Source organism: Mesoplodon bidens (genome assembly GCF_964165515.1).
Source record: "Mesoplodon bidens genome assembly, chromosome: 13".
NCBI lineage: Eukaryota > Metazoa > Chordata > Mammalia > Artiodactyla > Ziphiidae > Mesoplodon > Mesoplodon bidens.
This window is the reverse complement of record NC_138169.1, coordinates 38,231,884-38,258,914: the sequence shown is the minus strand read 5'-3', so window position 1 is coordinate 38,258,914 and position 27,031 is coordinate 38,231,884. Positions and strand designations below refer to the sequence as shown.

The following is a 27,031-nucleotide window of genomic DNA, read 5'->3' as shown; positions in this document are numbered from 1 at the left end:
TCTGAACCTTTTAAAACTGGGAAGTGTCTTTGGAAGTAGATATGTACTAAGAGCTGTTAAAATAATAGTTATTATAAGATATAATAATATGTTGATTTTATTGCATTATGCCTACTTGCATTTCCCAGATGACTTTATCAAAATTCGGCCTAAAATTGTATAGCTAATATTATTTGTACTACTCTATAATCTGTATAATTTTTTGGAGCGACACAATGCAGTGAAACTTAGTATCTAATCTAAGAAAAGTATTATTTCTTGAGTAATATAACGCCTTTGCTATGGAGCATAAAAGTCATTGGTTTAATGTACATTTTATGCACACTTGTTCAGGACATTTTGCTGGGTGCTGTGGGAGAAAATGAGATTTAACTGGTCTCTGCCTCAAAGAACTTAAAACCTAGTCAAATGGGTGTGTATATATATATATTAAATTTACCTTTTCCTAGAAAATAGTGAGTTCATATATTTATTGATTGTTTTTCAGTTTAGAATAGACCAAGTAAAGATTCTTGTCTCTTTATTGTAAAAATAATTAACAAATATTCATATGGTTTATAAGACTCTAAGAAACGTATCTCAAGGATAGATGAACTTTCTCTAGTGGAGGAACTTTTTCTTCAGATCTGTACAAACCTCTGAATTCTGAAAAGCCAGTGATAGGGTGGGTTGGTCTCTTCAGGCAGTCAACAACATTAGTATTACTAGTCGTCTTCTCCATGGTCAGTTTACAGCCTAAGCAATGATATATTTTAAAACCTATTAAGATTTGACTGGGCTTTTTGGTTTCCTGGGGAAATATTTTAAGTATTCTAAAATAGCTGAGTTACTCACACCTTTGGCTTCATATAAAGTATATATCCCCTGGCTTTGATTTCTCCTTCAACCTCTTATGAACATGACTGTACATGGTCTCCAGAAGGTGTGTTTTCCTTTGCTGCTTCTGTTTTTATTCTTGGGCTCTATTGTAGCAAACTAAATTTCCCCAGTTAAATAAAATGAAGATTACTTGGGATTATCTGAATGTTTCCTCTGCTCCTACCACATGACAAGGTATAATCTGAATAGATGCGTTCCCATTTCAACAGTGATTGGTACACCTTCACATAGCCCTGCACTTGCTTAGATAATATTTAAATATCCCTGTAAAAGTAAAAGCCCATATTTGTCCTTTATTAATAGTTGCTTTAGAAAGTGCTTCAAAAAAAGAAATAGAGCTGTTATGAAAACCCAATATATTTATAAAAAACATACCATAAAAATGTATCTAAGTGCAGAATTTGTTTTATACTAAACTTCACATTTTAGGAACTAATATTTGATACTACCTTATAAAATATTTGTAGTAAAAAAATATAGGCCACTTGTTTTTTATGAGTGTCTGTGAAATAAATAAATGCAGTAGTTAAGGGAAAGTGAAAAGTAAAATTTCCTTCCTTTATATGGGGGGAAAAGGGCACGAGTTGAGGTCACTTGTAGCCAATTTGCGGTGATTTTGCTGCTCCTCTGCCTGGGAGAGTTAGAAGGTGAAAACTCTGTATGAAATAAAACCAAATTTTCTCTTCTCCCAGTACTCATGTAACCTTGTAGAAGGTGTTAAATGAATGCAAGATGTATGAGAGTAAGGCAAATTAAATGTTAAAGCATATATTTTATTCTTTACTCATAAAAAAGGAAAGTGCTCATAGTGTGAACCAAAAAACTAACTTTGTTTGTTTGTTTATTTGTTTAGGATGGATTGGATGCTTTGGTATATGATTTGGATTTTCCTGCCTTAAGAAAAAACAAAAATATTGACAACTTTTTAAGCAGATGTAAGTAATTTTTTGTGGAGGTTAATGGCAGACTATATATAATGAAATACTGACTTAGATAATTCAAGCCTCCCCCCCCTTTTTTCTTTCTATCTACTCTGGTTATTTCATCAAAAGTACCTACATCAAATGAGTAGGAAATGGGAAAGAAACTTTGTCAGTTTGGGAGCTTATCAGGAGAATCTAAAATATTTTGCAAAGGAATAAAAAGTAAATGGCTAAAATAAATATGTTAAAATAAGCATATACATACATGCACATTGAATTTCAATAATATTATATTTATCCTCTATTTTTCTTTTATAAATGAATTAGCTATTATGTTTCAGTACCTGCAGGTGAGAATCAATTACATATGAAAAGCCCTCCTACCACTGAGGTATGATAATTTTCTCTGTGAAACCTGGCTTATATTTAAGTTTTACAGATGTTCTTTTATAAAAACTCTTTTTTGGACTTTGATGTTAAATATTTATCATTTAAAATTTGATTAGAGAACTTATTAAGGTAGTTTCAATCTTTTCATCTTAAATAATTGATAATAAGATTTTGGTTTATAAAATCCTCCCCACTCCATTTTTTTTATCTGTTCCTAAACCATACATATCGATACATTTAGGTTGGGTTGATTTTAGTGTTATCTTTCAATTTTGGTTACATATGTTTTGTTAGAAAAGTTTTATTTTTCTAAATAGTCAAATCTTTTTAACTTTAGATTTAATTTCTTTTATCGTTTCTACACTTTGAAATCTTGGCTCAATTTTTTTTTTTTTTTTTTTTTTTTGCGGTATGCGGGCCTCTCACTGTTGTGGCCTCTCCCGCTGCGGAGTACACGCTCCGGATGCGCAGGCTCAGCGGCCATGGCTCACGGGCCCAGCCGCTCCGTGGCATATGGGATCCTCCCGGACCGGGGCACGAACCCGTATCCCCTGCATCGGCAGGCGGAACTCTCAACCACTGCGCCACCAGGGAGGCCCTCAATTTTTTTTAATAAATAAATAAATTTATTTAAAAAAATGACATTCTAAGCTTGTTTCTTTTTTTCTTATTACTTTCTGCTTTATATCAAAGTGATTGGCTCAGAATTTTGCTTATCAATTTTTTTGGTTTCTGTTTTTCTCTTCTTTATAAAATTATTTTATCAGCCTTAATTTTATTTTGGAATATAGTGCCAGATTCTGAATTGCAAACTTTAAAAAAAATTTTCTTAATTTCTCACATCTTACTGAAATTGCAGAAAAATTTCATTGCTGTTTAATTTGCTTCACCTTCCTACTTAACAATACAGCAGAAGAACTAAAAAGATGGAGAAACTTGACCCCTTCTTATTTGATGGGAGGCAAAAGGATGAATGCGTTAGTACAAAGTTGGGGTGTGTAATTTTGTGAAGTAGGGTAGCAAGAATTGGAACACATGCTTTTAAAAATCTGTTATTGTTTTTGCTATGCAACGTTGCTGCTTTCATAATACTAAGTTTGCCTTTACATTGTATTTTGTAAATAGAAACATCAGTAGCCACAGTAGAAATAAATAAAATGAAAGGAAAGTATAAAGCTAAAGAAAACTATTTTAAATGGATAAACCTGTGTAGTTTAGTCTCGTTTTCAGAGTGAAGAAAAGTACAGAGAATAATATTAAAAGTTTTAGCAAATCATATCTAGCATTAGGTAAAAATTTTGACCAAGTAGGGTTTATACCAGGATTGCAAAGTTAGTTTAAGGTTCAAAAATCAATTAGTGTAATCTACCATATTAACATATTAAAAAAGAAAATCCATAATATCATCTTAATAGATGCAGAAAAAGCATTTGAAAAAAAATCAGTATCCATTCTTGGTTTACAGATATCTCTCAGCAAACTAGGAACTGGAGGAAAGTTTCATACCCTGATAAAGAAAATCCACAAAAAACCTATAGTTCAGATTGTATTTAATTGTGTATGACTAAATGCTTTTCCCCTAAGGTTGGGAAAAGGCAACTATGTCTTCTCCCACTACTTCATTCAGTGTTGTCCTGGAAGTTTTAGACAGTGCAGTAAGGTGTAAAATAAACAAAAATCATATAGATTAAAAAGGAACAATTTAAAATTATTCAGACACTGTATTTTTCTGTATAGAAAATCCTCAAAATTCTACAGGAAAAGCCTCAAGAACTTATCAGTGAGGTCGCAAGCTAGAAGATTAACATACAAAAAACAGTTTATAGCTATATATTAGCAGTAAGCAATTTTAAATTGACATTATAGCAAATATAGCACCACTTACAGTAGATGCAAAAGCATGAAAAATTTAGGGATAAATTTGACAAAATGTGTGTAAGCCTGTATACTGAAAACGATTTAATATACTGAGAGAAATGAAAGAAGACCTTTAAAAAAAAGACAGATATTCAATGTTGATGGATTAGATAATTCAGTATTAAAATGTCAGGAATCCCCAAATTAATTTATCTATGGAGTCCATGTCTTCTCAGAACCTAAGCAGGATTTTTTGTATAAAGTAACCATTAATTCCAAAATTCATAAGGCAATGTGAAGGGTCTGGAATAGCCAAAACAATTTTGGAAAGTAAGAACCAAGTTGGAGGACTAACACTATTAGATTTTAAGATCAGGGCAGTATAATGAAATGAAAGAATAAACATATAGATAAATGGAACAGAAATAGATCCTTATATATGCAGTCAGTAGATTTTCAACAAAGTTGACAAGGTAATTCAGTACCCAAGCCTTACTTTGCAGTATATACAAAAATCAACTTAAAATGGATCATAGACCTAAATGTGAGAGCTAAAACTAGTAATAGTTCTAGAATAAGACATAGAAAATATTTGTGATTTTGGTTAGGTAAGAATTTCTTAGATGGGATGCAAATGGCACAAACCATTTTCTTTTTTTTAAGCTAGATTAGATTTTATCAAAATTCAAAACTTTTTCTATTCAGGTGATACTGCTAAGAAAATGAACAGGTAAACCACTGACTGGGAGAATATGGTTGCAAAACAAATGAAACGGGAAAAAATAATCTTTTCAACGAACATTGCTCAGACAACTGGATAACCATATGCAAAAGAATGAAGTTGGACTTCTGTTTCACACCACATACAAAATTAATTCAGAATGTAAAATTGTAAAACTCTTAGAAAAAAACATAGGCGTAAATCTTCATGACCGTGGATTAGACCAGTGTTTCTTAGATATAAGCCTAAATTACAAGCAGGAAAAGAAAAATAAATAAATTGGGCATCATCAAAATTAAAAACTTTTGTGCTTCAAAGGACACTATCAAGACATTGGAAAGAGGGACTTCCCTGGTGGCACAGTGGTTAAGAATCTGCCTGCCAGTGCGGGGGACATGGGTTCGCACCCTGGTCTGGGAAGATCCCACATGCCGTGGAGCACCTAAGCCTGTGCGCCACAACTACTGAGCCTGCGCTATAGAGCCTGTGAGCCACAACTACTGAAGCCCGTGTGCCACAACTACTGAAGCCCATGCTCCGTAGTAAGAGAAGCCACCGCAGTGAGAAGCCTGTGCACCGCAACGAAGAGTAGCCCCTGCTCGCCGCAACTAGAGAAAGCCCGCGTGCAGCAGCGAACACCCAGCGCAGCCAGAAATAAATAAATAAATAATTTAAAGAAAAGTGAAAAGGTGAATCACAGGATGGGAGAAAATATTAACAAATCTTATACAATAAGTCCCTTACATATGAACCTTCAAGTTGCAAACTTTGAAGCGTGCGAATGTGTGTTTGCATGTCCAATCACGTGAGTTAGTTCACAGGTCTGGTGTACATTGCCACGTGCGTGCATCCTCTACAAGTAGTTGTGCTTTGTGTACTTTACAGTACTGTATAGAGTACAGTAGTACAGTATCTTTATTTCAAGCTCAGGATGTCCAGAAGCAAACGTAAAAGCAGTGGTGATGTAGCTGGTACTGTGTACTTTTCAAGGTACTGTACTGTAAGATTAAAAATGTTTTCTTTATTTTCTGTGTTTATTTGTTTTTTATGTATTATTTGTGTGAAAAGTATTAAAAACCTACTACAGTACAGTACTATATAGCCTGTTGTGTTAGTTAGGTACCTAGGCTAACTTTGCTGGACTTACGAACAAATTGGATTTGCGAACGCACTCTCGGAATGGAACTCGTTCATATGTAGGGGACTTACTGTACTTGATAAAGGATTAATATCTAAAGTCTTACAACTCAATAATAAAAAGACAACCCAATTTAAAAATGGGCAAAGGATCTGAATAGACATTTCTCAAAAAAAGACACACATGAAAAGCTGTTCAACATGGTTAGTCATCAGGGAGTTACAAATTATGGTCACAATGAATCAGTACACATTTATTAGAATAACTAAAATTTTTAAAACTGACAATATCAAGTATATGTGAAAATGTGGAACAGCTGAACTCTGACACATTGCTGGTTGGTTTGTAAAACGGTGAGCTGCTTTGGAAAACAATTTGGCATTTTTCTTATAAAGTTATACATGCATTTATCACATGACCCAGGGATCCCACTCCTGGGTATTTATGTAAGATAAATGAAAGTATATATCTGCACAAAGACCTATGTGAGAATGTTTAAGGAGCCTGTATTTACAATTGCTGTAAACTGGAAGCAACCAGATGCACATCAGCTGATAAATGGGTAAATAAATTATGGTACACCACATAATGGAATACTCAACAGTAAAAAGGAGTAAATTACTGATAGGTGCAACAACATTGATAAATCTCAAAAGCACTGTGGTAAGTGAAAAAAGCCAGGCACCCCCCCCCCAAAAAAAAGGCCAGGCACAAAAGGGTACATACTGTATGGTTCCCATTTACGTGACATTATAACATTCTCCTTCAACTCCTGAAGTTGTATTTATGTAATATTTCACACAGAATAATAGATTTTCATAGGATAGTATTCTGCATGTTGCTGAAATTCATTTATATGGATTTTTATAGCTTTCATTAGTGGGTACATCAAAATTATTTTTCTGAAGGTAAATGTTTTGCTTTGCATTGCTTTTTGCTGACAGGTATCAGATGTAGTGATCTAAGAATAACACCTAGAATATGGAATAAAATCTTTTTCTTTAGTAATTCAGCTCAAGTCTCACTAAAGTATAGCAGCTTTAAGGCGTAGCAGCCTGAAGTATTTTAAACTTCAGGCCTAATTATATTACAAACTGTATTTTCATCTTTTTGTGTTGAAGCATGTATGGACACTGAAAGGGAAAAGAGAATCTGTGACCCTTTGACTGAATAACTAGTTAAATATAAAGATTTGCTTTTCTGGACTCTGGTCTATGATACCTAAATAGTAAGGACTACAGAGAAAATGTTTATCAGCCTCACATAACTGATAAAGATTTTAAGGTGAACTTTTAAAGTAAGGGTTAGGAAGGTATCCAGATAAAATCGAACTGTCTTGGTGGGAAGAAACATGTTGTGGGGCAGGTACACACTGGAAGGAGGAGGAGGGGGATGTGGAAATGGTGATTTTTGACTGTATATGTTTGTAAACCATTGTGAATTTCACTGCGATTTGGGGGTACAAGATTCGTAATTAACGTTAGTACGAAAGCATACTTATTAAACAGATACTACCAGTCTAAAAGAAGGTAATGGAGATCATTGTATGTGTAAAAAAAATCCATGAACCTGAAAGGAAAAACGTAGAGAGCATTTGTTTGGATTCAAAAAATGAACCCAGCAAGGGAAGTTTATAGCTATACAGGCTTATCTCAGGAAACAAGAAATATCTCAAATAAACAACCTAACCTTATGCCTAAAGCAACTAGAGAAAGAAGAATAAACAAAACTCAAAGTTAGTAGAATGAAAAACATAAAGATCAGAGCAAAAATAAATGAAATAGAGACAAAAACAGTAGAAAAGGTCAATGAAACTAAAAGCTAGTTCTTTGAGAAGATAAACAAAGTTGATAAAACTTTAGCCAGACTCATTAAGAAAAAAAGGGAGAGGGCCTCAATCAATAAAATCAGAAATGAAAAAGGAGAAGTTACAACCGATACCACAGAAGTACAGAGGATCATAAGAGACTACTATGAGCAACTATACACCAACAAAATGGACAACCTAGGAGAAATGGACAAATTCTTAGAAAGGTACAATCTCCCAAGACTGAACCAGGAAGAAATAGAAAATATGAGCAGACCAATTAGCAGTACTGAAATTTAATCAGTAATTTAACAACTCCCAACAAACAAAAGTCCATAACCAGATGGCTTCACAGGTGAATTCTACCAAACATTTAGAAAAGAGTTAACAACTATCCTTCGGAAACTATTCCAGAAAATTGCAGAGGAAGGAACACTTCTGAACTCATTCTATGAGGCCACCATCAGCCTGAAACCAAAACCAGAGAAAGATACCACAGAAATGAAAATTACAGACCAATATCACTGATGAACATAGACTTAAAAATGCTCAACAAAGTACTAGCAAACCAACTCCAATAATACAGTAAAAGGATCATATACTGTGATCAAGTGGGGTTTATGCTAGGGATGCAAGGATTTTTCAATATCTGCAAATCAATCAGTTTAATTCACCACATTAACAAATTGAAAGATAAAAACCAGGTGTTCATCTCAACAGATGCAGAAAAAGCTTTTGGTAAAATTCAACATCCACTTATAATAAAAACTCTTCGAAAAAGGGCATAGAAGGAATGTACCTCAACATGATAAAGGCCATATGTGATAGATCCATGGCTAACATTGTACTCAATGGTGAAAAGCTGAAAGCATTTCTTCTAAGACCAGGAACAAGACAAGGATGCCAACTCTCGCCATTTCTGTCCAACATAGTTTTGGAAGTCCTAGCGACAGCATTCAGAGAAGAAAAAGAGATAAAAGGAATCCAAATTGGAAAAACGAAGTAAAACTGTCACTGTTTGCAGATGACATGATGCTGTGCATATAAACTCCTAAAGACGCTATCAGAAAACTACTAGAGTTCATCAATGAATTCACTGAAGTTGCTGGATACAAAATTAATATACAGAAATCTGTTGTATTTCTATTCACTAACAGTGAAATATCAGAAAGAGAAATTAAGGAAACACTCCCATTTACCATTGTGTGAAAAAGAATAAAATAATTATGAATAAGCCTACCTAAGGAGGCAAAGGACCTGTACTCTGAAAAGTGTAAGACACTGATGAAAGAAATTGAAGACCACACAAACAGATGGAAAAATATACCATGTTCTTGGATTGGAAGAAATCAATATTGTTAAAATGATTGTACTACCCAAGGCAGTCTATAGATTTAGTACAATCCCTATCAAATTACCAATGGCATTTTTTGCAGAACTGGAACAAAAAATATTTAAACTTGTATGGAAACACAAAAGACCCTTTATAGCCAAAATAACCTTGAGAAAGAAGAACAGAGCTGGAGGAATCAGGCTCCCTGACTTCAGACTATACTACAAAGCAATACATATATAATCAAAGCAGTATGGTACCGGCACAAAAACAGACATAGATCAATGGAACAGTATAGAAAGCCCAGAAATAAACCGACACACTTATGGTCAGTTAGTCTGCAACAAAGGAGGCAAGAATGTACAATGGAGAAAAGACAGTCTCTGCAATAAGCGGTGCTGGGAAAACTGGACAGCAGAACATTCTCTAATAACATATACAGAAATAAACTCAAAATGGATTAAATACCTGAATGTAAGACCAGATACTATAAAACTCTAAGAGGAAAACATAGGCAGAATATTCTTTGATGTAAATCGCAGCACTCTTTTTGTTTATTTTTCTCCTCCTAGATTAATGGAAATAAAAACAAAAATGAACAAATGGGACCTAATTAAACTTAAAAGCTTTTGCACAGCAAAGGAAACCATAAACAAAATGAAAAAAACCTACGGACTGGGAGAAAATATTTGCAAACGATGCTACTGACAAGGGATTAACTTCCAAAATATACAAACAGCTCATACAACTTAATATCAAAAAACAACCCAATCAATAAATGGGCAGGAGATCTAAATAGACACTTCTCCAAAGAAGACATACAGAGGGCCAAAGAGCACATGAAAAGATACTCAATATTGCTAATTATTAGAGAAATGAAAATCAAAACTACAATGAGGTATCCCCTCACACTGGTCAGAATGGCTATCATCAAAAAGTCTACAAACAATACATGCTAAAGAGGGTGTACACTGTTGGTGGGAATATAAATTGGTGCAACCACTATGGAAAACAGTATGGAGGTTCCTTAAAAAACTAAAAATATAGTTACCATATGATCCTGCAGTCCTACTCCTGGGCATATATCCAGAGAAGACTAATTAGAAAAAGATACGTGCACCCCAATGTACATAGCAGCACTATTTACATACAATAGCCAAGACATGGAAGCAACCTAAATGTCCATCGAAAGATAAATGGATAAAAATGTGGTATATACATACAATGGAGTATTACTCAGCCATAAAAAAGAATGAAATAATGCCTTTTGCAGCAACATGGATGGACCTAGAGATTATCATATTAAGTGAAGTAAGTCAGAGAAAGACAAATATCATATGATATCACTTACATGTGGAATCTAAAAAGATACAAATGAACTTATTTACAAAACAAACAGACTCACAGACATAGAAAACAAACTTACGATTACCAAAGTGGATAGTGGAGGTGGGGTGGGGGGAGATAGATTAGGAGTTTGGGATTAACATATACATACTACTATATATAAAATGGATAAACAACAAGGATCTACCGTATAACAGGGAACTGTGTTCAATATCTTCTAATAAAGTATAATGGAAAAGAACCTGAAAGAGAATATATATATGTATAACTAAACCACTTTGCTGTACACCTGAAACTAACACATTGTAAATTAACTATATTCGGATTTTAAAAAGTGGTTAAAAAAAAAACAAATGGTATTTCTTGGTAGCATACTATAGCTTTCCTAATGCAAATTACAAAAGTAGTAGCATAATAGCTATTGCTAATGATGTATCTATCAGCTCTCCGTTTATATAAAAGCATAGAGAACTGTTGATAAAATTTTAATTTGCTTTGCCAATGATTTATTATTGAAAAAATAATGAGAGTAATAATTGCTGTTCTCAGTTTGTGACCAGAAATGCTAAATTGGTTAGCATTTAGGATACGACAGAGACCTTGAGACAAAGCATTCATTTCACTTTATTTTTATTTTATTTTATTATTATTATTTTTTTTTCGGTATGCGGGCCTCTCACTGTTGTGGCCTCTCCCATTGCGGAGCACAGGCTCCGGACGTGCAGGCTCAGCGGCCATGGCTGACGGGCCCAGCCGCTCTGCGGCATGTGGGATCTTCCCGGACCGGGGCACAAACCCGTGTCCCCTGCATATTGGCAGGCGGACTCTCAACCACTGCCCCACCAGGGAAGCCCTCATTTCACTTTAGATCAAGGTTTCTCAGCAGTAGCACTGTTGACATTTTTGAGTCAGATAACTCTTTGATGTGGGGGGCTGTCCTTTGCATTGTAGGATGTTTAGCAGCATCCCTGGCCTCTGCGTTCTAGATGCCAGTAGCATACTCTGCCCCCTCCCCCAGTTATGACAACCAAAAATGTCTCAAGACTTTGCCAAATGTCCCCTGGGGGTCTAAATTGCCCTCAGTGGAGAACCACTGCCTAAGACTTTCTATTAATGAGGGAAAGAAATTCTGGGCACAGTTAGGCATGTGCTCCAAGCTTAGGAAATTTAATCAAATTTATTGAAAAGATAAATCCTATTAATAGTGATTCCAAGTGAAGGATGAAATTTCAAAAAGGGGTAAATATAAGAAGGCTGCAGCCACAGAAACCAAGGTGATTGCACAGGCAGTTCTCAGCTCAGATAGGAAAGGATATGAATGACTCTGTCAAGTGTGAGTACATATCCAGGGATAAATGCAAAAGAGTAGTACAAATCTGTAAAAATTGTGTTAGGCCAAAAGCCTGTGATGAGCCAAAACTTGTGAAAAGTTCTTGAGACAGCAAAAGTAACTTCTTCCCTCTAATCTTTCCCCATTTAGAGTTATGGGGACAATATGTATGAGAAAATGATAAACTCACTGCATGAGACCATTTATTCTTGAAATATTTTTTGAATGCCCAGTCACTAGAAACATGAAAAATAATATGCTCTTTTTTTCTTAAAAACTGTGAATTTTACCATCTTGTGGGGAGAAATACAGAAGCAAGTAGTAACTTATACATACCTTTATTATGGTGGAAGCTTGTAGAGAAAGTAATGATACACAAATGTTAGAGTAAAGAAAGGCTCCAGAAAGAAAGTAGTATTTGAGTTGAGTCTTAAAGGATGGGCTAGATTTCTCAGTTGAGGAAGAACAATTCAGGCAGAGAAGGAACAGCGTTTGTTAAGCCATCCAAAAGTTATGATACCTTTGAGGAACCAAGAATTTGGATTGAACTTGGTTTATGATGAGCAGGAAAGAGTAAGGAGGACACGTGGCAGAAGAGACTGAAATGGCAGGTTGGGGCTGTTGGGTTAATGGATTGGATAAAAAGGAATTACTTAGTGTCTTATTTTTTGTCTTCATTATTCTCATGATCTTTAAAAACTTAGATAAAGGAATTGAAGTTCAAGGAAAGAGAAAAAAGTTGAGCACTTTAAATTAGTTTATACCCCCAGATCTAGGCAGATTATAACACTAGAATTTTGAATTTCTTGTATTTCTGTTTTTGATTTGATGATTTTTGTATGGGTGGCCACTTTTTTAGAAATCACTGTTCTGAGGAAGTTTAAAAAACAGTGACTAAATATATCAATTCTAGGCAGGTAGTTACCTTTGGAAGAGGAAAACATGAGGCTCAAGGCTTAGGCAGTAATTTAACATTTTATTTTGAACAAAAGATCAGAAGCAGATAGGCAAACTAGTATCTATTAGTTTAATTGTGATGATAGGTACAACTGACAAGCCACACACACAGTAAGAACAAAACAACTTCAGTTGAGATGTAGAAAATAAAGTTCTTTCAAAAGGTTCTATTATGTTATCACTGTATTAAATCACTGCATTAAAAGGTAAATTACATGCATCATTGTAAAAAGATTGTATCTAAACTTTTTATTTTTCCAAGTAATTATATTTAGTAACTTACTGTACAGTATTTTAGTGGAGCTTAACCTTTTCTCTAGTGGTTACTTAAATTCCTTCCAAAAATAGTATTTCATGGATTGTACACATTTAGTTAGATATTTATTTATATGTAAACTGGCAGTGGTGATCATTAGAAAGTTTTTTCCTCTTTTTCCCCGTTTTGAAGTCTTAATATGTCGTTATTCAGGCATGCTTCAAAATGTAAAATTCTTCCTTACTTTTTAAACTTGTTAAAATCATGATACCTTTCTACTTATTAAATGATTATTTTGATAGTTGAATGTTAGTGTTATTAAATCAGCTATTCATTGGTTGGTGATTAAAATCAACACACAGTGATCTTTTATTTAAAAAATAATAAAATAGTTTTCAGTTCAGCATATTCTGAATGATATCAATCAATGAATCTGTTGTTCATCCAAGGAAGTGAAAACAACTTGACTATGTTTGCCTTAGTTCCTTGTAGAATTACACAGAAGGTACATACTACTTAATAGAAAAAGTAAACTTTTTATTTTAAATTAAGGTATAATAGTAATTAAAACAAAACATCAAAAATTTTAATGACTTGTAGAAGAGCCCTCATTTTAATGTTTGTGACTAGTTTCTCCTAAGAGTGTCTCGTTACGCTTATAAAATCATGTACTGTGATATTGAAAGTGAGTACTACGTTATCTTTAGTAAAATTAAAGGTGGTTTTCATGTGCTTTGAATATAAAGTTAGATGTAGTTAGAAATCTACACTTCTGGGGGAATTCTAAGGAACAAAAATTGTGAAACTGGAAATTTTATATATAATTTACTTCTGCATTTAAAGCGGATAAGTTTTTTGAGAGGAGTAGAATATAAATAGATTATAATGATCATATATTGTGATTAGGATACAATTTCATTTTCAAGTTCTTCAAGTGATGACAAAAATGCAAAATTATTATTTGGTTAGTGGCATTAAAAGCTTCCTTCTCCACAAATAAGTATTAAGGTACATATAAGAGTCTGCCTTTATGAAGCCAGAAAGTACTGAAATGTAGTAGCGTTTTGACATGTTTGTTTACTTATGAAGTCTATGAAAGACTTGTGTAGTTGGGTAACTCTAGCACTTGAGTGGTGGATGTATCTCCATTTCTGGAGAATGGGACAGGATTGTAGTCATCATATTTTGGGATTATTTTTTCAAACTGGATACTGAAGTATAAGAAAAATAGTACTTTGTTGAAGGACATAGGACCAACAGATCATCATAGAGAGTCTAGAAGCATACTTTTTTTATTATATGAAAATTTGATGTAAGCTTATTATGGCAGTTAGGTCATTGGAAAAAAGGTAAGATTATTCAGTAATTTGTTTTGAGACAGATATTCATATATGAGGAGAAAATGAAATTGTCTCTACTTCACAACATGTACCAATGTAAAGACAAAAAATACTAGATGAAATTATAGGTATTATGCTTATAGTCTTTAAGTAGGGAGTGGCTTTTTTTCATTTTTTTGAAGCAAGATACCAGGGGTAGAAACTGTAAAGGAAACACTAACAGATTTTGCCTTATCAAAACTTTATAAAGAAAAATAGATATAAAGATAACTGACAAACTGGAAAAAATTACAACATATGTAATAGAATTATATTCCTAATGTATGAAGAGATCCTTCCAGTCAATAAGAAAAACACAAACAATAAAAAAAATGGACAAAGTAACTGAATATGTAGTGTAATGGAGAAAAAATAAAAATTACCAATGAGCAGTTAACAGTTGAACAAAAGCATTAATATTTCAAGAAATATGGGTTAAAAAAAAGAAATATGGGTTAAAAAAAAGAAATATGGGTTAAAAAAAAAAGAAATATGGGTTAAAAAAAGAACCAACTCTCCCTGCCTCCCTGCAACCTGAAGGAGAAAGGTAAAAAGTAATAATATCCAAGATTGGTGAGGGACTGGAGGGCAGCTAGTGTATTTTAAAACTAATAATGTTCATGAGTATAACCTAATACTTTTATTTAAAGAAATGTATCTTGCAAAAATAGCACTGAAAATACATGGGAATGTTCATCATTGCAAAAATATATTGATGTTGGGGCAAAAAGTTAGAACAACCCACATAAAAACCAATAAGACATTTCTATCAGCTATCCACAGTGTGTTCAGTGAAAAAGCAAGTTGCAGAATACCTTTTTATGTCAACAAGTATGGATAACACATTTTTTAAAATGAATACATATATTCCGTTGAATGAACATACCATAATTAAAAAAACTGTTTCTGTAATAGTGGTTCTCAGGTTCCTCCCAGTTTTTCGCTTATAAGTGAAAATGTTATATTAACGTTTTTTGTACATACAGCTTGGTATACTTGGTTTTCCTTTCTTTGAAGTGAATTCCAGGAGTTACTGAGTCAAAAGTTGCATCCAATTTGCATTTTGATATATATTGCCAAAATGCAGTTTTACACCAGAAGGTGGTATAAAAGTCAAAATTTTTTAATGGAGCCATAAAATTGAATATATTACGCAGGATAACCTAGGGTACTACACGATCTTTTTGAAGTTATTACAAGTAAAATATTACTAAATCAGATAGATTTTCAAAAAGAAATGTTAAATATTCTCTTTATTTACTTTTTAATTTATTTATCTTGGAATAAACTCATGGAAAAGCTGCAAAATAGAACAGAGATTCCTGTATGCCCTTCACCCAGCATTCCCTAATGTTAACATCTTATATAACCATGGTACATTGACAAAACTAAGAAATTAAAGTTGGTATATTACTGTTAACTATATACTTTACTTAGGTATCAGTTTTTCCACTAATCTCCTGTTTTTGGTTCCAGAATCCAATCTAGAATATCACACTGTATTTAGTTGCCATTTCTCCTTAGTCTTCTTCAATCTGTGAGAGTTCTCAGGCTTTCCTTGTTTTTTTATGACCTTGACAGTTTTGAAGATTATTGATAAGGTATTTTGTAGAACTTTCCTCAGTTTGGTTTTGTCTAATGTTTTCTCATAATTACCCTGGGGTTATGGGTTTTGGGGATGAGTACCACAGAGATGACATGTGCTTCTCATCACATTTTATCTGGGATATGTGGTACCATAATGATTTATCAGTGATAATATTAATGTTTATCACTTTTTTTTTTTTTTGCGGTACACGGGCCTCTCACTGTTGTGGCCTCTCCCATTGCGGAGCACAGGCTCCAGGACGCGCAGGCTCAGTGGCCATGGCTCGTGGGCCGGGCCGCTCTGCGGCATGTGGGATCTTCCTGGACCGGGGCACGAACCCATGTCCCCTGCATCGGCAGGCGGACTCTCAACCACTGCACCACCAGGGAAGCCCTAGCACTTGTTTTAAGATAGTGTCTGCCAGGCTTCTCTCCTGAAAAGTTACCCGTTTTCCTTTCCATACCTGATTCTTTGGAATCTGGTCACTATTCCAGTCCACACTCAAGGGGAGGGGCATCAATAAGCTCCATCTCCAGACTCAGAAGGCTACATATTATCTTACACAGCAAATGTTTTTGATTTTGATAAGGTCTAATTTATCATTTATTTCTCATATGGATTGTGCTTTTGGTATTGCATGTAAAAATCATTGCCAAACCCAAAATTGATTTTTTAAAACTGCTTTATTGAGATATAATTTATGTACTGAAGAATCACCCATTTTAAGTGTACAGTTCATTGTTTTTTGTCTGTATTTATAGAGTTGTGCAGCCATTACCTCAGTTACTTTTTGAACATTTCATCATCTTGTAAAGAAACTCTGTACCCATTAGCAGTCACTCCCCAATCCTCCCCAAGCTCCCCAGCCCTAGACAATGACTAATCTATTTTATGTCTGTATAGATTTGCCAATATGGACATTTCCTATAGATGGACTCATACAATGTGTGATCCTTTATGACTGGCTTTTTAGACTTAGTATGCTCTCTTCAGGGTTCATCTGTGTTGTAGCATGCATTTCATTCTTTTAAATTGCCAAATAATATTCCATTGTATAGATACTGCCACATTTTGTTTATCCATCCATCAGTTGATGAACATTTGGATTGTTTCTACTTTTTCACTATTATGAATAATACTACTATGAACATTAGTGCACAGGTTCTTGTGTGGACATATGTTTTCATTTCTCTTGGGTAGATATCTGAAAGTGGAATTTTCGTGTCATATAATTCTGTATAACATTTTGAGAAACCCAAGATAGATTTTTAAGTATATACTTTTATTATTTTGGAGTAAATATATATGTGGCTTTTCTGTTGTCCCTGAACAGATAAGAGCAGCAAGTGATTGCGGCCATTTGTAAATAATATCATTAAATATCAATATTTTTAATGTTTCAGTAAGTATTATTGAGCACATACGTACATCAGAGACATATCCATGAATGAAGTATGGTCTCTACCCTTAAGGAAATGGGAACATACAATCTAACAGAAGAAATACAGACAATTCCAGCCCACGTTGACAGATGAAATAATAGAGAAATAGTGGTTTCCCAGAGGAGAAAGGCAGCTTATCAGACTGAGGGGATCAGGAGGAGATGGATAAAGGATTAGATCTTGTTTAGTAGTAACCTGCTCAAATAAAGTGGGGCTAGTCATTTTAGGTTGGTGATCAACATCTGCAAAAGAATGGAGATGTAAAGCAGTATGGCTGTGTGGGAAATTGCAAGTAACTAGGCATTGCCAGAGCATTGTTGGGGAGAGTATCTAGAAATAAAAGATTGGAGAATCAGAGAGTAACAAGATCTAAAAGCCATTTTATGATGTGTTGAGGAGTTTGGGTTTGGTTTTGTTTTTTGCCAATCTGTTTCTCACACTGGATTACTCTGTATGTGTGTTTACACATGTGTGCACACTGGCAAAACATAGCACATCTTCCTGGAGCTTGAATTCTGTTTGAACATATGGACATAGAATAACTTATTTTTATTTTTAACTGTTGCATTGAAACAAAATCAGTTTTATGGAATTGAATCCCACATTATAAATTTTCTAGGTAAGTTTTAGATAATTTTAGAGCTTATTAGGGCTGCTGTGACTACTCTGAAAATTTGCAAGGTGTATTGGATTTCTTTAGGCAAAGAGTAGCAGTATATTGGACAAATATTGCATTGTTCATAGCTTTTATTGCTATACTTTATCTATTCTGACTTTTTAAAAACATTTTTAAAATAATTGGGTTGTCTTACAATCTATAGTGGTACGTAAAATGATGGTGCATTTTATAATCTAGGATCTTAAACTAGGCAAAATATATCTTTTTCGCATTAGAAAGAAACCGAGTCATTATAGAAAACTTGAAGTAAATGGAAAATGTAAGGAATAAAATAATCTCTAATCCCACCATACTTAGAGAAGACTGCAGTTACTATTTTGGTATATTTCTTTCTGGCTTTTTTCTGTCTATATATACCAGTATATATTTGTGTTTTTAGAAAATTAAGTTCATATACCACATGGAGTTTTATCTGTTTCTATGCTCAACATCATATGTTGAACATCATTCTATGTAATTGTTATTAAACAACACAATTTAAATGTTTTCTAATATGTCATTGTATGTATATGTATTCCTAGAAGTAAAATTTATTGGGTATAAAGTGTGATTAAAAAAAAAAAAGATCCTTAAGAAAAATCATCCATTTGCTTTCTAGAAAGTTAAAGAGTCTGTATGTGATTGAAATATTTTTTAATTTTTTGTAACCCTGAAACCTTTCTGCACTGCCTCTTTTGCTAACTTGTGATTATTTAGATATGATTAGCTAGTTTATGGCCTGTCAAGACTTATGGTGTTTATTTTGTGACTCAGTTTGCCCATTTCATTCCTTGCTAACTGTGCTGTATAGTAATATCTCACTTCTCTGAATTTTAGCTGTCTGCCACCATCACCTGGCTCAACACAGTTGACAATCAGAAATTGTTAAAAGGATCTGATGATCACACAGTCCTGCTTATTGGTCTTAGAAGTAATAAGAGCATACCAAATTTATAATTTTGCAAGTATTATATTAAATTCTGTAAATAACAGGTTAATTTTTATTATGGGAAAAAGTGGAACACTGTAAGAAGGATTGGAAGTTCGGAGAATTTTGCAGTTTTAGGTACGATGACTGGGAGAGGGCTCACTAAAAGTTGACATTGCAGAAAAGAGTTGAAGTAGTTGAGAGGGTTAACCATACAGATGTTTAAGGAAAGAAAATGGCATACAGAGGAACAGCCAGTGCAAAGGCCATAAGAGAGGATATTTGAACAGCAACAAGGAAGCCACTGCAGCTGGGGAGGATTAAACAAGGGAGAGAATAGTAGGATGACATCAGAGAAGGAAAGAAATAGAGAGGGTAGGTCATGTAGAATCTTGTAGGCCATTGTAAGATCTTTGACTTTTGCTCTGGGTAAGATAGCAAGTCAAAGTTTTGAGAAGAGGAGTGACATGATCTGAATTGTGTTTTAAGAATATCGCCCCATGTTAAGAATAGACTACTGAGAGGCAGGGATAGACACCAGGAAATCAGTTAAGAAGGGATTGCTGTAACCCAAAGAAGAGATGATGTTGGCTTGGTCCAGCATGGTAGCAGTGTAGAAGGTGAGAAGTTATCAGGTCCAGATATATTTCAGAGGTAGAGCCAGCCAGATAGGATGTGGAGTGTAAGAAAAAAATAGGAGTCAAGAATGTCCCTGGGTTTTTGCCCCAAGCAAAATTGACCCATCAGCGGAAGTGTTGAAATCATAGGTAGAGGTTTGGGGTGAGAACACCTCTTCAGTTTCAGACATATTAAATTTTTTATTTTTATTTTTGGCTGCATTGGGTCTTCATTGCTGTACGTGGGCTTTCGGTAGTTGCGGCGAGCGGTGCTACTCTTTGTTGTGCTGCACGGGCTTCTCATTGTGTTGGCTTCTTTTGTTGTGGAGCACAGACTCTAGGCACGCGGGCTTCAGTAGTTGTGGTATATGGGCTCAGTAGTTGTGGCTCGTGGGCTCTAGAGTACAGGCTCAGTAGTTGTGGCACACGGGCTTAGTTGCTCCGCGGCATGTGGGATCTTCCCGGACCAGGGCTCAAACCTGTGTCCCCTGCATTGGCAGGCAGATTCTTAACCACTGCACCACCAGGGAAGCCCCTAGACACATTAAATTTGGGATGTCTGTTAACGAAGTAGATATATTATGTAAGCAATTGAATATATAATCTGAAGTTTAAAAGAGAGGTCTGAACTAGAGATAAAAATTTGCAAGTTGTTGACATGTCAAGTGCTTTTTAAAGCCCACCAGTAAATGAGTTGTATATAGAGAAGAAAACACCATGAAAGACTGAGCCTTGAGATGCTTCAGTGTTAAGAAATCTGAGAGAAGAGGAGGAACCAGCAAAGGCAACTGAGAAGTAATCATTAATGTAGAAAAAAATACCCTTGGGACTTCCCTGGTGGTCCAGTGGTTAAGGCTACACTTCCAATGCAGGGGGCGTGGGTTTGATCCCTGGTCAGGGAACTAAGATCCCACATGCCGCACAGTGCAGCCAAAAAGAAAAAAAAAGAAAAGAAAAGAAAATGAAAAAATACCCTTAGTATTGTAGGAATGTAGTATCCTGGAAGTCAGGTAAAGAAAGTATAGCAGGAGTGATCAAACTGTCAAAAGCTACTGATATATCAGGTGAAGACTGAGAATTCATTGTTAAACTTAGCAACATGGTGGTCACCTGTGACTTTGACAAGCACTTTCGTTTTTGTTGTTTCTTGTTTGTTTGTTTTTTAAAATTTTGACCACACTGGGCGGCTTGTGGTATCTCAGTTCCCTGACCAGGGGTTGAACCTGGGCCACAGCAGTGGAAGCACTGAATCCTAGCCACTAGACCACCAGGGAACTCCCTGACAAGCAGTTTTGATAGAAAGGTAATGGCCAAAGCTCACCCAAAATGGATTTAAGAGCAGGTATGAAGAAAGATTTAGAAATAGAGTACAGACAACTTTTGAGGAATTTTGCTGTAGTGGGGTTGAGTAATGGGGCAGCAGCTAGTGAGAGAAATGGCATCAAGATGGGAATGAAAATGGCATGATACAATCCAGTTAGGAAGGGAAAAGCTTAATGATACAGGAGAAAGTGGGGGGGGATTGCTGGAGCAATGTCCTTGAGCTCGTGAAAAAGGATGACATCACCAGTGGAGGGATTGGTGTGAGATAGCAGTATTCTCCTATAGTAAAAAGTTAAGAGACCAAATATATGAGGGCATGTGCTGCTAGTTGAAAATGAATACATAAATATAATTATAAATATATCTATTTAGTGGTAAGTCTATGGCAATTTTCTTCCGATTGTTTCAGGGTAGTAACCAACAAGGTCATTAGCTATGAACGAGGATCAGTGAGAGGTTTGAGAAGAGAAAAGAAAATGTGAAATACGGTCTCTAGTAAAGTGGGAGAGTGAATATACTAAAGAAATATATGATTGCCAAGCAGAATTAAGGGCAAGCTTTATGTTTGCAATTATGGATTTAAAGTGGGATCAGTCAGTATGATTTTATGTATTTATCCAGACATATTCAACTACATGGGTGCTGACATAGAGTTAGTTGTAGAGGTGGATTTAACTAGAATTATGGTTTTGCCAAACTAAGTATAATGAAGCAGAAAAGAGCTAAGGCATTAAAGGTTATGCAAGCGAGTGATTATAATAATTGATCATGTAATTTAAGCTCGGTAGGTAAGAAAGAGAACCTGTCAGTACAATGAGGTACAGTAAAAATGGATAGGATCAGTGGATTGGAGGTCTTGGTGGGGCTGGGGATTGTTGGGGTGTGGTTTTTGGAGGGAGTGAGCAGGAAAGCTGAGGGAGTGCTTAGAGAGTACAGGATTTGAAATTGAAATTAAGGGAGGACTATGATTACTGATAATGACAAGATCTAGTATGTGGCCATGGAAATGAGTGGCTGATCATTGAAAGAGAGAAGAAGTTAAAAGGTATTGAGAGGCCAGGCTATTAGAAGTATCATCTATGGGTATATTAAAGTCCTTAAGAATTAAAATAGGAAAATACTGGAGAGAAGGTTGGTAATCCAGGAACTAAAATTGTCTAGCAGTGAGATGTGATGACCTGAGGGTCAGTAGATTACAGTGACAATGAGAGGTAGTGGGAGATAGAACCTAATAAACATGAAAAGCAAAGCTGGCAAATACAGGGTGGGAGTGTAGAGATAGCAGTGGAGTTCACCTGTCCCACTTTCAGGGCCATTGGTATAAAGCATGTGGAGGGTAAAGGGCACCACTGTAGAACTGCAGGGGAAGCAGTGTCCTCAGGGAAGCTGGATTTCCATTGGAGTAGGGGTTGGCAAACTACAGCCCACAGGCCAGATCTGGCCTACCATTTGTTTTTGGATGGCTTGTGAGCTATGAATGGTTTTTATATTTTAAAATAATTTATAGAAAGTCAAAAGAAGAATAATATTTCATGACGTGAAAATTATATGAAGTTCAGATTTCAGTGTCCATAAATAAAGTTTTATTGGGACATAGCTATGCTCATTCTTTTATGTATTGTCTGTGACCACTTTTATGCTACAACACAAGTTGAAGAGTTGAGTACCTGTGACAAAAATCATACATGGCATTGTTATTGCTTCACACTGCTGCTCAGCACACTAGAAATCACAGTGACACAGTTACAACACAATAGCATTCCATGTGTATCACCATACCACAGAATTTTATTATTTTTTTTCCATTGCCAGTGCATGCCCATCATGTCAGAACAAAAAAGGAAAAGAAAAGTGAAACTGAATGTTGTTATTTTGAGGCACAGTGAAGTGTGGATTATTTCATCAAGTTAGAGGGCAGGGCATTGTGTTATTATGCAGTTATACTGTAGTCGTGCTGAAAGAGTACAATGTGCATTGACATTACCAGAATAAGCACTCGCCATAACATTCCCAACTCACAGGAAAGCAACAGTTAGAAAAACCCAGAAAATTTAAAATAGAATATCTCACCACAGCAGAATTTTCTTTACAAAGATGAAAAAAGAAAATGAGGTTATGACCTTACATAAGTTTACAAGTGGCTTATTTGTTAGTCAAGCAGGGAAAGCTATTCTCTGATGGTGTTTGCAGCAACAAAGCAAATGTGTACAGAGAGAAAAACTTCCTTAAGACTATTAGCTTTTTGGGCTTTTGCACAGCAAAAGAAACTGCAAACAAGACGAAAAGACAACCCTCAGAATGGGAGAAAGTATTTGCAAATGAATCAACAGACAAAGGATTAACCTCCAAAATATACAAGCAGCTCATGCAACTCAATATGAAAAAAACAAACAACCCAATCCAAAAATGGGCAGAAGACCTAAATAGACATGTCTCCAAAGACACAGATGGCCAAGAAGCACATGAAAAGCTGCCTAACATCACTAATTATTAGAGAAATGCAAATCAAAGCTATAATGAGGTATCACCTCACACCAGTTAGAATGGGCATCATCAGAATATCTACAAACAACAAATGCTGGAGAGGGTGTGGAGAAAAGGGAACCCTCTTGCACTGTTGGTGGGAATGTAAATTGATAACAGCCACTATGGAGAACAGTATGGAGGTTCCTTAAAGAACTAAAAATAGAACTACCATATGACCCAGCAATCCCACTACTGGGCATATACCCAGAGAAAACCATAATTCAAAAAGACACATGCACCCCAATGTTCATTACAGCACTATTTACAATAGCCAGGTCATGGAAGCAACCTAAATGCCCATCGACAGCCAAATGGATAAGGAAGATGTGGTACATATATACAATGGAATATTAGCCATAAAAAGGAACGAAATTGGGTCATTTGTAGAGACGTGGATGGATCTAGAAACTGTCATACAGAGTGAAGTAAGTCAGAAAGAAAAACAAATATCGTATATTAATGCATATATGTGGAATCTAGAAATATGGTACAGATGAACTGGTTTGCAAGGCAGAGATAGAGACACAGATGTAGAGAACAAACATGGACACCAAGGGGGGAAAGTGGTGGGGGGCGGTGTGTGTGTGTATGTGTGATGAATTGGGAGATTGGGATTGACATATATACACTAACATATGTAAAATAGATAACTAATAAGAACCTGCTGTATAAGAAATAAAGAAATAAAATAAAAATTTTTAAAAACTATTAGCTTTTTGGCAAGAACAGTAGTTGCTCAAAGAATTGAGACCATTGGGAGCAACAGCAATAGTCAATTAAAAAACAAGACAATTTTGAGTGATTTTCCTTGACTCTTGTTTGAGGAATCAATGCTGAGTTTGAAGTGAGTGAAGAATTAGCCTCTATGTATAGTCTGCATGGAACAAGTACAGGCAAGAATGTTTTTTAAAAAGTTGAGGAAACACTAAGTACAACTTGAAGTGGAGTCTGCTAACGTGTTACAAGTGATGGTAGTTAAAATTATGTATGGTGCAGAAAATGTCAGTTGAACAAAATAACAAAGTTTATGAAAATACAAGGTGTTTAAAGCCTGTAGTTATTCATTGTATTATACATCAGCAAGTACTTTGTGGAAAATATTTGAATCTATCGTGTTATTGAACCACAGGATCAGTGGTAAACATCATTCACTCTCGTGGACTGAACTAACCGTTATCAATTCTGTACATTTTTGACAGAAATTGAAGCTGAATATCCCAGTTTATGTTTGCATATAACAAGTCAATGGCTTAGCAGTGGTGACATTTGTGATTTTTTTGTGTGGAATATGTTGTGTCCCCCGACCTCAAATCCATCTATTGAATCCCTAATCCCCCAATATAACTGTATTTGGAGATAGGGCCAAGCAAGAGGCAGTTAAGGTTAAATGAGGTCATAAAGGTGGGACTGTGATAAAATGGGATTAGTGATGGGATTAGTGTCCTTACCTGTGCAACACATAAGAGGTCCTGTGAGCACACAGAGAGATGCTGGCTGCCAACTAGCCAGGAAGAGAGATCTCACCAGAAGCAGAACACGCTGGCCCCAGTCTTAGACTTTGAGCCTCTAGAACCATGAGAAAATGAATGTCTGTTTAAGCCACCCAGTCTATGGTATTTTGCATGGCAGGATGAGCTGATTAAGACAAAGACCATGATGAAGATTTTTCTTAATGAGAAGTACCACTCTCAACTATCATTGAATTATCATTGAACACTGACTTTGGAAATTAGTTTTTGATTTAACCTAAAATTACAAGGCAAGACAGCACTTTTAATGCAAAACTTAAATGTAATAAAGTCATTTTGACAACTAATGTTCAAATCACAAGTAACGTCGAGCTGCTCTGTAACTTCCTGTGCTGTCAGAAATTAAAATAAGAAGCAAGATCTCCATTTCCACACATGTGCAGCAGATATATATTCTGAGCCCAAAACTACAGACTTTATAGCCTATTTATGGCTCTAAATCTGGTATAACCAGAGCCAGGGATCCTTTCTCAACCCCATAGGCTATTATATAACACACTATCCTGGTTCAGAACTTTCTTATTTTGTGTCTGGAGTATTACAGTACTCTTAAAGTTCTACCCCCGCTCCAGTCTTGCTCTTATTGAATTTATCATTTACATATTCCCTGGAATAGTGCAGCTGAAATGTAAATTTGGCTGTGTTGTTTATACGCCTTATTTCTTGTCATGGCTTCCAACACGTAGTAGTGGTTTTCAGGTTGTTGTTCTCAGTTCCTGACAGATCCCACAGGACTCTTATCGGGCTGCATTATGGAGGTGTACAAAGTAGACGAGGCTCCAGCCCTTCTCTGACGACACCCACCACCACTACCCTCTTGAAGCAGAGCGCTTTTCTTTTATCTATTTTCATATTGTACTGCTTTTAAACTTTAATGTGAAAAATATTTTTGTTGATTAAATAATAATTTTACAACTACTGGCCTACAGGTAAAGTTCAAGTTCCTTAACTAGTTTGGGGCTCTCCAGCCTCTCCTTCACATCCTTCCCACAGACTTGATACTCCAGCAACAAACAGTTCTGCTGTGCCTTTGCTTATATTTGCCCATCTGCCTGTTATAGTCTCTCTTTTCTTCTTCCCAGCTAGCTAACTGCTTTCTTTTTAGACTTGTTTCAGGTTTCTTCACCTCCAGAAAGCCTTTTCTAACCACCTCCCTCCTAGGCAGCCTTGGGTTAGGTGTCATCCTTTATATTCCACAAACTCTGTGCTTGTGCTTATTTCTCTTTTTGCATTTTTTGTTATTATTTTTGTTTGTTTCAGTTTCATTTGAAATCCATAAGAGCAGACACTGTGTTTTAAAGTTATGTTTTATGTATCTACAGTGATTACTGTAGAGCCTCTATAGTTAACACAGATGTTTCTGCAGTAAATTGATTATTGTTTATATCTTGCTGTTACATTTGCAATAGATATGTGATCTAAAATTAAATGTACCTATGTTATCCCTGTGTGAAAGTTTGCTCTCTGTTGCATGTGTTTATGGGTCATAATGTATACAAACATGAGTTTAAATGTGCATTTCAAAAGAAAGACAAGATATTATATGTAGCTTTTATCAGGAACTAGAACTTAAATTTAATAGCTGCCCTGTATTTTGTATAACTCTGCTGTGAAGCTTTTCCATGTAATCTCATGCCAGTGTTGACCCATGTGGATTAAAATAGCCCTATTTTAATCTATGACCAAATTAGGAATTAGAATATCTATCCAGTGGGGATTTTAAATTATTGTAGTTTGTAGTGTGACAGGTTTATATAAATAATTGTAGTTATTCCCACTGTGTGTTTTAAGTTAAAATCTGCATTCAAATAGAGAAATATAATAAGTACCTGATTCTTTAGCATGTTTACCTTTGATATCTTAAATTAGTTACATCTTTTTAAAAGGATCGTCAAAACTGACTTGATAAAAAGAAAACTTGTTTCATTAATCTAAAATATCTCCCTGTGGCCCCTTGATTCAAATTTGATATATACTTAAAATACCAGGAACGAATTAACTAATTATTCTCAGTGTACGTGTAGTATAATATTTGGTTTTTTAAAACATTCTAGTAAGTCAGATTTAAGAAAAATATTTTAACAGAGTGAAGTCATTCCAGAA

The 27,031-nt window shown here is 35.2% G+C and overlaps 1 protein-coding gene across 3 annotated transcripts in view; it reads left to right on the top strand.

The window, feature by feature from the left end:
- The window catches only part of ROCK1 (Rho associated coiled-coil containing protein kinase 1), a 148,316-nt gene that overhangs the window by 34,328 nt on the left and 86,957 nt on the right, over positions 1–27,031 (top strand). For 2 of the 3 annotated variants that reach the window (XM_081252047.1, XM_081252046.1), the window contains exon 2: positions 1,733–1,814. The exons of the other annotated variant lie outside the window; for it this stretch is intronic. In XM_081252047.1, the coding sequence (XP_081108173.1) occupies positions 1,733–1,814 (82 nt within the window). The remainder of the gene's footprint in view (positions 1–1,732; positions 1,815–27,031) is intronic. 3 annotated transcript variants of the gene reach the window in all.